Raw genomic sequence first — 12,350 nt, forward strand, 5'->3', positions numbered from 1 at the left:
TTGGTTAACAAAAACCTCGGCTGTGCCTCGTTTTTCCAACCCATGCCACACTCTTCCTCGTGTTTAATTTATTGAGTTGATCTATTTCCAACTTTCAAGGTTGATTGTAATCCTGTTGTCGTAGTTGAAGGCTTTTTGTGGTCGATTGAACTCAACAACAGAAGGGCAAAATGCGCAACCGACCTAAACCTACTCGCGATTGGTTTTTGGTTTCGGCAAACTGGGCGTTAGACACTGGAAAAGTTGAAAAATTTACAGCACATGTAAATTACAATTTACATTATGTAAACCTTAGTTTACATGTTTTGAAAATTTTAATTTACAAGGTGAGTACTTGTAAAACATAATATACATGAAATTTACAGTTTTACCATAATATGGGAAACTACTGTAAATATTATTTACATGGTCCTTTTTTGCAGTGATTATTTGAGGAACATGTAAATATACTGTAAAATATATTACACATATTTACAGTATCTTCTTTGTAAATGAGCTGTAAAAATTGCTTACAAGATCGTGTAAATAACATGTAAAAAAAAGCGTTTACAATCGCTGAAAAGTAGTACTTGCTTGACGCTGTAAAAAGCCTGTAAATCGAAGAAGGGGGACTAATTAATTTGACCCTGTAGATCGAAAAAGGGGAATTGAACTGACTCTGTAAAAAGCCTGTAAATCGAAAAAGGGGGCCTGATTTGACTTTGTAAAAAGCCTGTAAATCGAAAAAGGGGGCCTGACTTGATTCTGTAAAAAGCCTGTAAAGCGAAAAAGGGGGACTGGCTTGACTCTGTAAAAAGCCTGTAAATCGAAAAAGGGGGACTGGCTTGATTCTGTAAAAAGCCTGTAAATCGAAAAAGGGGGCCTGGCTTAATTCTGTAAAAAGCCTGTAAATCGAAAAAGGGGGCCTGACTTGATTCTGTAAAAAGCCTGTAAAGCGAAAAAGGGTGCCTGGCTTGACTCTGTAAAAAGCCTGTAAATCGAAAAAGGGGGACTGGCTTGATTCTGTAAAAAGCCTGTAAATCGAAAAAGGGGGCCTGGCTTAATTCTGTAAAAAGCCTGTAAATCGAAAAAGGGGGCCTGGCTTGATTCTGTAAAAAGCCTGTAAATCGAAAAAGGGGGCCTGGCTTGACTCCGTAAAAAGCCTGTAAATCGAAAAAGGGGGCCTTGCCTACTCGCTGTAAAAAACCTGTAAATCCAAAAAGGGTGCACTACTTTGACTTCTGAAAAACCCTCTAAATCGTATATTGGTGTCTGGCTTGTCGCTGTAAAAACCCTGAGCGCATACCATTTAAATAGAATTTTCGGTAGATTTCTTTGGACAAATGGAACTGCACTAATTGAACCGTGAGCGTGATTCATTTTGTCAAAAATTCTGGAATTTTCGGTTCAGAAGCAAATGGAACGGTAATTTCCTGAAAGTTCATCTCGAAACAAGACCGGTTCATTGAAGTGGAAAAAAACCGTTCCTCTTGACACCTGGAAATTTCGGAAATTCAAACCGAAATTTTGGTATCATTAATTGCATCCGAAGTTTCTGGTGCCAGTGGGCCGGGTCTGGGTATCAACAAAACATGGCCGTTTTACCGTGAGGAGCCTGGAACTGGTAAGTGTGGACAAATTCCCGAAAAGCGCCGGTCTTGTACCCAGAGTCTTCAGGCTTTTTGAGCGGGGCAACGCCGGCGACTAACCGCTGGCCAAAGAACCTGAGGACTCTGGGTACGAGGTTGGTAAAAGCGGTAAAAGCGAGAAAAAGGAAGAAAAACGGTGGTAAGCTCAGCTCGAAAAAGGGGGACTGGTTCATCCCCAGGTTTTTAATAATTTTCGGTGCCCTGGAGCTCTGTCAAAAATGGCTTTCTTCAAAGACCTCCCTTTGAACTATGACTTCAGGTTGCAAAGACGAGCAGAACTAGCAGAAAGGTGAGATAAATAGTTTTTTTTTATTATCAACACTATAATCCCAGGTGGAAATCTTATTAAGATCTTGTAAGATCTTGCAAGATCTTGTAAGAATCTTGTAAGAATGAAAATAACACTAAGATCTTAATAAGATCTTGTTAAGATTTGTTAAGATTACAGATCTTAATAAGATCTTACGGCACTTCTTTATAAAATCTTAATACAAACTATACAATCTTCAGCATTTTAAGATCTTATAAGCTCTTACAAGACCTTACTAAATTCTTGTAAGATACTTGTAAGAATCTTGAAAAAATCCTCAACCTAACAATCAATAAGATCTCAAAAAAATTGAATAAGATCTTTTCCATTTCTTAATATTTTCTTATTAAGATCTTATCAAAATTTGTGACAAGATCTTATAAGAATTCTTGTTAAGATCTTACTATGAATTAAAAATAAGATCTTAAACAGATTTTGATAACATCTTACCAATTTCTTAATGTTTTCTTAATAAGATCTTAATCGAAATTCGTACCAAAATCTTACAACCATTCTGATTAAGATCTTACTACCTTACAATTATCTTGGTAAGATCTTAGCATCAATACTGGTAATTAAGAAAAAGATCTTTTATAAACAGTTTCTATGAAGATCTAGTAAAAAAAAACCTTCTGTTACCTCAATTCTTTATTAAGACCTCATAATATCTTACAAGAATCTTGACAGGATCTAAGAATAAATGCCAGCAAGACTCTCACACTGACTGTGATAATCTCTTTACATTAGTGACATCTTGTACATCTTAATACTGTCTTCTTCAGTGTCCTAAGTTGATAAACGCTATGTAGACATGTGTGTTTCTAAACAAAGGCTTAAAAGATATGACTGTTAAGACTTACAGTTTGCAGTTTACAGATTGTATTCGCAGTAACTTAATGCACCGTCCAACACTGAAACGCATTTGTCGTGAAAACACTATTACTTACAAACCTTCTTTGATGAATCTAAACTCCATTTAATGCCAAAAAGAACAACAGTTCTTTGAATCATAATTCCTAAGATTTTCATGTACAATGCTAGCTTTTAAAATGAGGAAGAAAACGTGGATATTCGATAAACGTGGGCCGGAATCACACTGAATCACAGCAACAACACCGGCAGCCATCTTGGATTTCATTCAGACTGAGAAGACTGGGCACCATTTTGGTCAGCAGATATGCCACTGCAGGCTCGGAGAAAGACCGTTTCATGTTAGATTTTAGGCGGGATTCAAGTATACAGCACACATTTCCTCTGGATTTTACCTCTGTAAGCTAAAAAAAATGATGGCTTCAAGCAGCAAACTGTGGACAACCACTTTTTAGAAAGAGGTAAGTTTCGACACCAATCATTTTGCGAAAGACTGCATGAAAATGTGTGATCATCCACGCAAATTACAGACAACATGGATCCATGCAGACAACGAGCATGCATATGTGCTTCTTGAAGATTGTTGAGGTGGTCATTCCCCATTTAGTTTTTTTATGAGGCCTTTGAAAACGCTTTTATGGAGTAATTTGTAGCTGGGTTAATATCATGACAGTCTTGGTATAAGCTGAAAACGTGAGTGATCGATCTTGATTTGGCGTGAAGATCAGTTTATGATCTTCGTGGAGTGTATGGCTCATTTTACTCAGATCAGGAACTAACAATATTGTTACGGGTGAAAAGCTCACTGCAACATTGTCTAAAAAGTTAATGACAACCTAGCCAGTCACTGTGATCACTCAGAAGAACTGACTTAAAGTGCACAATTTTCGGTTTTACTGTAGATTTTCAACTCCATTTTGTAATGGGCCATTCCATTTAATATCTGCACCCCCCCCCCCCCCCCCGTTCCCTATTGAGGTACTGTGAAATCTGAGGGGGAGGGAGGGGGTCTTTAAGAGTTATTTCTGAAGGGGCATTTATATCGGTATCTTTGAACTCTTTCTTTTTTCCTGAGGGGTAATGTGTCGGCACTTTGATCTTAATTTCTAAAGGGGTCTTGAAAAGTTATTTCTGATAGGGGTAGACACAAAAGCCCTCAATGGGGGGGGGGGGGTGGGTGCAAATAATAAATGGGATGACCCAATGTCAAGGTCGAGACTCAAGACTGCAGCTTCAGAGTTAAGTCACCAAATCCTGCTCAATAAAGTCACTTATATTTATGACTGTTGGAGTCTATTTTAACTGATTTAATTTTGTTGTAAATCGTGACTTCTGCTACTTCTACTCAGGAACAATAAAACTAAATAAAATTTTGTAACTTTAATAATGACAGTATTTGATCAGTGCTTGATACCATAGTTCTTTAGTTGAAAATAGCAAGCAAAATAAAGGGAACACTAAGTAACAATTCTTTTGATCAATGCAATAATGTTTTCTTAAAGAGTACAATGTAAGTTGCACTGTCCAGACATACATCTGTACAGTTAACAGTGAAATAATCATTATAATAATCTTTTTGTATTTGAGCTTGGAATTTTCTTTTTATATCAAAGCCACTTGTAAATTTAGACTTGGGTTTCCTATGAACAAGACAGCCAGTTGTCTGAGTTGTCTGCATGTGCTACTACAAAACATTGTGAGAATGCTGACTGAAGTAAGAGAATGAGATAACACTGTGTACTCTGGTCAGGACATAAGTTAACATGACTGTCTTATTTTCCTGTACAGGTCCCTCTAGCCCTGGAGGTGCAGCTGAATGAAATGTGGGAGAAGATTAATTTTTCAATATTTTATTAATTTTATAAGTTGGAGCTGGCAAGCAACACTTGCAAAGTGAAAGCATCTATGATATTTTTCTGAGCCACCACAAATTGTCAAAGTGCATGTTTAGAGCCAGTTGAACTGAGTGATCATCTGTGAGTTAAATGCAGACCTTGTGAGAAAAAAAGGGTTTATTTTTATTTTTTAATGTTAATTTACTTATTTTAGCTCATTTTTTTTACTCAAGATTCACTTTATTTCTTGAAGTCAAAAATCAACGAAGTGCTTGTATTTTAAAGGTAGTGCATTTTGACCCAAAATTGTGGTACCCGAATGACACTGCCTCTTTGCTCTCTGTGTAAATTTTCTGGGACACAATCAAACCAAATTGAGTGTAATAGGTTCACTTATTAATTTTTGAGTATAACTCAGTTTCCAGTTCAGTTAATTGCATGATTTGTAAATAAGGGGGACAAAAAATGATCACTAAATGAAATAACAGGTTTTCTATAGATCATATAAACGGTTTTTTAAAGTCTTTGTTATAGTAATTTCACAATTTTATGGTGTGAGACCTTCTAATAAACTGTTGGTCAAATCTTGATTTTGTGTCCTACATGTATGATACCTCTTATGATGTCTTAAGCTTGAGATTGATTATTATATCTTGACTATCGACTTTAAGTTCCTTACTAAGATTCTTATCAGATCTTACCAAGATCTTGTAAGAATCTTTCAAGAATCTTGTAAGAATCTTGTAGGAATCTTACAAGTACAGTACTTGTACAGCACAGCACACTGTTGCGTGCTTCTGTTGTCGTCAAAACCTTAAATCTTGTTATTTCATGTTACTTGTTGTTTTGTAGAATAATGTATGGAAAGAAGTGTACCAAAATACATGGCCCACATGCATGCCATGCATCCAATTACATTTACATACATGTAGCCATTGTCATTGCTGCACTTGGCTTTAAAATACATGTCCAGCTTTCTATTATGTAACTGTTTCTATATATGACAGCCTTTATTCAGTGGGTGTTCATTTTCATATCATTATTATTGTTCTCTAACAAGTGTTCCCTGTTTACATGTGGGAACCAACTCTGAATTCCAAGAGGAAGCAGGCAGAACAGTCCACTACCCACAAGGAAAGAGTATGTCCATTTCTTATTTTACTTAGTGGTCTTTTCCAACTTGTTTTTAACCGGCTGCAGCAAAGTAATACAGTAAAACCTGGATTTAGTGAATTAGAGAATGCTCTAATGTAAACAATAAAAATTCACCAATGAAGGATTTGTGTATGCTAACTCAGTAACTGTACACTTACCTGTTCAGCTTAGTGTCTAGTTGTGGATATTCACATGACTACTTGTGTCTTAATAATGTTCATGCAAATTGAAACTTGTTTTGTCAATCATTGTCATGCTGTTGGGTTTTCAAATGTATAAATTTGTGAGTGGCAATCTTTTCAAATGAAGTAGGGCTGCAACAACACATATACGTCTTCTCATGTTATGAAATAAAATTATCTTGAATCAGAGAAGCACATGCTTATAAGCAGGAATGGTTTGGTTTTTCATTTGTTTTCCTATCACAATGGAGAACTTGAACTGAGCAATATTTAAGACAGCAAATGGCAAAATTTGAAGATAAGGAAAAGTAATTTTGGGATTTTGGTTGCTGCTCACCCAATAATGATTGTCCACACAAGATGGTGTCTGTGCTTACAGTGTAATACAGGTTTGACTGTTCATCAAAATTATTATTTTTTTAACTTTTTGGCAGGATTCAGCTGAGAATTCCACCAAGAGGCTTAAGCAGACAACATGTACTAAGGTAACCCTCTTATTTAAATATTTAATCAGTGTAAATCACAATACTTTTTTTAAAATAATCATAATACTTTCACTAATACCTTGTTAACGTCTTGTTGTTATGATCTTGACGAGACTGCTGCTAACCAGAAGGAAGCCAAAGAAGATGACACCAGTAAGGTAAGAAAGCATGTACATGTTGCTCTAGTGGAATTAGATTTTAGTCATGTGGGTTGTCTACTTTTTTGAAAACATTTCATTAATTTGAATATTAAATTATTAAAAACATTTGTGTTGGGATGAAGTTTGGTCATGCCCACTCCGTGGGGGTCTAGCATTTGACCCTCGTCACATCGAAAAGACAGTGGAATGGCCCTTAATCTATTTCTGGGACCATAAATTAAAAGCTGTGGAAGTCCTTTCAATGAGTCCCAGCAATGGCTGGAGCTCCAGTAGGTATTCTGTTTTGAATCACCGGCTATACAGTATTTTGCCCAGTTCTGGTCTAAATCAAACAAGTCTGGGCTTCTCATAATACAAGATTTTTATGTTAAACTGGAGGACAGTCATAAGAAGGCCAAATTTGTTCTGACCTGGGCCACTAAGGCTGCCGTTACACATTGAAACTTTTAGCTGAAACTTGTGTGCAATGGCGCTGCGAAACAAGTTTCGCGAAGTGGTGTTACACGGTGAAACTCTTTTTTTTTTTCACCATTGCAACCGTTTCGTGCCGTTGCAGAAGTAGGAAGCTGTTCTACTTTTCATGAAACTTGTCTTGCAACAGAAGTTTGAAAAAGTTTCACTGAACCGACCATGTTACACTGTGCAACGCCTGTTGAAACTTGTTTCGCAGCGCCATTGCACACAAGTTTCAGCTAAAAGTTTCAACATGTAACGGCAGCTTAAGATTTCCAGGATACTGGTCAGAGTGGCAACCAAGCACTGCAGTTACTTTTTAACCCTCTTGCTTATTATCAATGATAACTTGATATTATCTATTTGGTTTTCATGCATGTAGGAAATTTCAGAGTATGAACAGAAACGATTGCAGAATATGAAGGAGAATGAGTTGGAGCTATTAAAGACAGGTTTTTTTAAGTACACAGAAAGTTGATTTTAAGGACATTCCATCAACCACCACATGGGTTTGATGTTTTAAGTAGTCTCTCATGGGGGTTGAATTGCATTTTTTATGTCTTAGGTAGTAAGTTGTTATTCAGAAGCAAACTAAAGCCTGCACAGCTGTCGATCAATAGTTTGAAACTTTACAAAGTCTTTTTTAAACAACGCTGTCAAAAGAATACATAAAATCTCTCCCACTAGTGCTTTTATTATCGAAATGAATAATTTGGGAAAAATGTACTCATCAAAAGGGAAAAATCAAATTACCATACATGTGTATTTTGTAGGCATAATCCAATACAACAGAAGTTATGTCACAAGCCCTTATGAAACATATTTGCTCTTCTTGTAGGTTGCCAAAGATAAGGCCATTATGGTTGCTCTTCACTATCTAAAGGCCAAGACCATACCAAGTGTACAATCTAAAGTACTGGAAAACAAATGCAAACACTTTTGCATTCTGTACAAAAGCACTTCAAGTAAAAGTGATTTGTAAGGTCCTTAGGACAAAGGGTTTATGAACAAAATAAATTATTGTGATAAGAAAGGATAATCACTGCAGATAAGGAGTCATCTGATGGGGAAAATTAGGTTGTTTCCATGCACGTCCTAGAAAGCTACTGTAATTTACCTTTTTTAACACTGATGAACATTACATAACCACTTTGAGATACAAAATTTATCTTGTAATAAAAAATATTGCACCCATTCCCTGTGCTCACTTGTGAAAATATTTTCCACAGTCAATGATAAAATTACAATTATTTAAAATATTTAACTACATGAAGAAATTCAATTAATTAATTAAAATATTTTCAACAGTCAATGATAAAATTTCAATGGCCATGAACTTTCCTCTATTTAATGAATAATGAAATGAATTCAGCAATAGTTATGAAGATTATACTGTATTTATGAGAGTATTGAACTGTTTTAACAAAGAAAAATAAGTTTTAGCAAGCTGCATGTATATATTGCATCATTGTTTTTGATGTTGTACTGATTATTGAAAATTTCAGTGATCAACATTGTTATTCATGGTGATGAAGAAACTTTTTATACAGATACAATGTAGGTTTTAAAAAGAACCTTGCAATTAAAAACAAAGGAATGAAAATGGTGTTTGATTAATTGTTACTGTCAAATGCCTCTTGTGATTTATGGGGTCAAATTCTTCTCTTTTTTCAAATTTAAAAAGTGTATGAAAAACTCCCTTTTTACATTTACAGGCTTTTTACAGAGTCAAGCCAGGCCCTCTTTTTTGATTTACAGGCTTTTTACAGAGTCAAGCCAGGCACCCTTTTTTTATTTACAGGCTTTTTACAGAGTCAAGCCAGGCCCTCTTTTTTTATTTACAGGCTTTTTACTAAGTCAAGCCAGGCCCCCTTTTTCAATTTACAGGCTTTTTACAGAATCAAGTCAGGCCCCCTTTTTCGATTTACAGGCTTTTTACAGAATCAAGTCAGGCCCCCTTTTTCGATTTACAGGCTTTTTACAGAATCAAGTCAGGCCCCCTTTTTCGAGTTACAGGCTTTTTACAGAATCAAGTCAGGCCCCCTTTTTCGATTTACAGGCTTTTTACAGAATCAAGTCAGGCCCCCTTTTTCGAGTTACAGGCTTTTTACAGAATTAAGCCAGGCCCCCTTTTTCGATTTACAGGCTTTTTACAGAATCAAGCCAGGCCCCCTTTTTCGATTTACAGGCTTTTTACAGAGTCAAGTCAGGCCCCCTTTTTCGATTTACAGGCTTTTTACAGAATCAAGTCAGGCCCCCTTTTTCGATTTACAGGCTTTTTACAGAATCAAGTCAGGCCCCCTTTTTCGATTTACAGGCTTTTTACAGAATCAAACCAGGCCCCTTTTTCGATTTACAGCGTTTTTACAGAATCAAGCCAGCCGCCCTATTTTATTTACAGGCTTTTTACAGCGACGAGCCAGGCCCCCTTTTTCGATTTACAGCGTTTTTACAGAGTCAAAGTAGTCCCCCGCTTATGATTTACAGCGTTTTTACATAGAAAAACCAGGCCCGACTTTTCCATTTACAGGGTATTTACAGCGACGAGCCAGTCCCCTTTTCTATTTACAGGGATTTTACAGAGTAAAATCAGGTCCCCGTTTTCGATTTACAGAGTTTTTGCATGGTCAAATCACAGTCCCTTTAGGAGATTGACAGAGTTTTTACAGGGTCGTGGCAAGATTTACAACCTATTTACAAGGTCAAACGCACTCTCTTCCAAAATTTACATGTTATTTACAGGTTACAGGCACTTTTTACATTCTTTTTACATGATCTTGGCTGTAGTGTCTTACAAATTTACAGGATGTTTCTCACTTTTTACATGCTCTATTCATAATATTTACAGTTTCTTTACAGTATCTTCTGAGATCCTGTAAAAAGGCATTTTAGCCGTAAAATGATAATTACAGTATTTTCCAGGTGATTTACATGTTATTTACATATAAAAAGGAAAATTTACAGTGCATGTAAATTTATCATTTTTTCCAGTGAGAATGCCATATTTTCTTGTGATGTATAGTCAAATTCGTCGTTTACAAAATAAGTTACAAGTTTATTAAAGTTTCAACCAAGAAAAACAAGGAAGTAGACTGACTCGCAGGTAGCGAGTGCTAAAAACACACCTTAAGTTTATTTTCGACATTCAAATAGAAATTTTCGCAACATGCTCCGTCTCAACGGTTAACATGATTTAAAACTGCCCTACCCTTCTGCTTTTTTCTTGATTTGCAAGTTGTTTTTACTGCTTTAATGAAATTGTTCTAAACAGCAAAACCACAATCTTGTTTTCTAATGAGGAAATAAAAGCTCCTGCCCTCCAAAATAAATAAATAAACTAAACTAAAAAATAAACTGAAGCCTACGTGTTAAATTATATTTTGTCAAAGTATGTTTTCGGTAGCACCACTCAACACAAACATACTTTTAATAAAGTTGTTATAAATGTTTTTATATACTTGCCTGTAGATCGACAAAATTGAAATCTCTTGTGAGAATTCGATCGGGCCTGCCTTCAGACTTCTTGAAGACAGACGTTTCAGTTTTGTAGTCCAAACCGCAGTTTAATATTTAGAGGAATAAAGCACCCAAATGATGGATCAGAGAATTAACTCTGTTGTGAGATTGTCACCTCATATGGTTATAACTTATGACCGTTCCCACTTTTAAGTGTTTTTAATTTTTTGAAATATTCTTAACTATTTTCACAGTATTTTAATACTTTAAATGTTCCACGACAAACTGCGGAGTATGTTGTGATACTTCTTTCACAGATTTCATCAAACATTCCTTGTTTTTGTTTCACAATACGTATTAAAGATCCAAGCTTTATCAACAGCCTTTCAATGCTTATTGCCGGAACGATTTAAAACAATTTTTGCATATACAATTTTGAGCGTGTGTGACAGTTTGTCACTGTCTTTTAATAAAGAGTTGAGTTTCGCTAGGGTAATCCGCCGGTAATTTCCCGTTATCGTTGGCGCCTCCAAACAGATGCTGGGCGGCAGCCCCTGAAACGCGCCAACCATTACGTATTTACTCAATTAAACGCCTTCGGTCGTTTAAACGCCCTCTTGAAGTTTGTAGGCGTTATTGATTGGTTCATAATTAATGCACTGGGGGTTTTGATAGCCCCCACATCATGCAGTCGTTTCCCACGGAAGAGGGTAGTACGACTCCCTTAAGAAAAGACTGTGTGGGCGTCTGGGGTTTAGAGAAGAAGAAGAGGAAAAAGAAGAAGAAACATCAGCGGCTATCATTTAACCAGGATAACATATGCTGGTATCAATGGGTGTCCTGGATAATACTAATGAACTGCAAATAGAAACAAATACGAAGTACTAGAATCGAAAACCTAATCAATGATAAAAATTCATTTCATTCCGATATTTTCTGGTTATTACTTCTTCTGTGTGCTTCAACGAGTGACCGTCCTGACTTTTAATAATCGATATTTGAATTGAAATATCATCTTCTCGAGGTAAATCATTTGACGGGGCTTTTTTTTCGCGAAATTACGGTGTACAATTACCAGTTATCAGTTTACCATTTTTCCTTAAACAGTTGATTTATATTCATTTATGGACCAGGAAGAGTTACATTAAAATCCTATTTTTCCTGCATGCCAAAATTTCTGCTTCATGTTCTACTTTCTTCTGCTGCAAATCGATCGATCGTGTTAAACGTGATCCCATCACCGATTATCCTAAAGAATGGACACGATGAAAAGAACAAGTTTTCTTGTTCCGCCTTATTTAGCAAACGAAAGCTGGCACGTTTTCTTCAAAACTCTCAAGAATGTTTACTGGATGACAAGTGCTTAGCCGATAAAACTCTATTCTGGAGCCATAAAAAGTTAATTATATTCACAACTGACGTTCGAAACTAATCGAAGGTGATGTTTCTCTTATTGTATTTGATCATTGCTTGGAGTTTTAAGTTCAAGTAGGAGGGCCAGATATTTGCAATGCAAGTCACGTTTTTAGTAACCGAAAAACACAGGAAGCAGCCGTGTGCTTAGTTTTTTTTCCCAATAATTTTCGCAAGTGGCCTTCCTTTCAAACGTTTATGTTAATGTTGACTGAAATGTCTGCTAGAGGAGGTTTTAGAAGTTTTCGTTTCACTTCCTATGTAAATAAAAGGCAGCCGACTGTCATTTGTGTAATTTATATTTTAACTCAGCATGGTCAATTTGTTTGCTTTCACTTGTATGTAATTGCAATTTGTAGGACCGGTTTTAGTGAAAAGAGAGGCACAAAAACACAGTAGTCA

The 12,350-nt window shown here is 36.1% G+C and overlaps 2 protein-coding genes across 4 annotated transcripts in view; both read left to right on the plus strand.

The window, feature by feature from the left end:
* Positions 1-12,350, plus strand: part of LOC146465459 (clathrin heavy chain linker domain-containing protein 1-like) — a 60,766-nt gene that overhangs the window by 30,976 nt on the left and 17,440 nt on the right. The window lies entirely within an intron of this gene.
* On the plus strand, positions 1,232-8,682 carry LOC146465460 (uncharacterized). 3 transcript variants are annotated; one of them, XM_085128672.1, is made up of 6 exons: positions 2,702-3,269; positions 4,597-4,631; positions 5,704-5,783; positions 6,415-6,465; positions 6,579-6,623; positions 7,918-8,682. In XM_085128672.1, the coding sequence occupies exons 2-6, from the start codon at positions 4,625-4,627 to the stop codon at positions 8,059-8,061; spliced, it is 327 nt and encodes a 108-aa protein (XP_084984798.1). In that variant the 5' UTR covers positions 2,702-3,269; positions 4,597-4,624; the 3' UTR covers positions 8,062-8,682. The 3 variants fall into 3 exon arrangements, 2 of the variants coding, with proteins under 2 accessions (XP_084984797.1, XP_084984798.1); XM_085128671.1 differs by lacking the exons at positions 2,702-3,269; positions 4,597-4,631 and adding an exon at positions 1,232-1,917 and having other exon boundaries at positions 6,422-6,465; XR_014868291.1 differs by having other exon boundaries at positions 2,525-3,269; positions 4,597-5,783; positions 6,422-6,465; positions 6,579-8,055.

This window comes from Pavona decussata, unplaced genomic scaffold (genome assembly GCF_977016875.1).
Source record: "Pavona decussata unplaced genomic scaffold, jaPavDecu1.1 SCAFFOLD_156, whole genome shotgun sequence".
In the NCBI taxonomy this organism is placed as follows: Eukaryota; Metazoa; Cnidaria; class Anthozoa; order Scleractinia; family Agariciidae; genus Pavona; species Pavona decussata.

Excerpts from the sequence above, each read along its gene's own strand:
- LOC146465460 (XM_085128671.1), top strand. The coding sequence starts at position 1,847 with ATGGCTTTCTTCAAAGACCTCCCTTTGAACTATGACTTCAGGTTGCAA. Across the intron at positions 1,918-5,703 it reads CGAGCAGAACTAGCAGAAAG|TGTTCCCTGTTTACATGTGG; the intron begins GTGAGATAAATA and ends TTCTCTAACAAG. Across the intron at positions 6,466-6,578 it reads AGCAGACAACATGTACTAAG|ACTGCTGCTAACCAGAAGGA; the intron begins GTAACCCTCTTA and ends GATCTTGACGAG.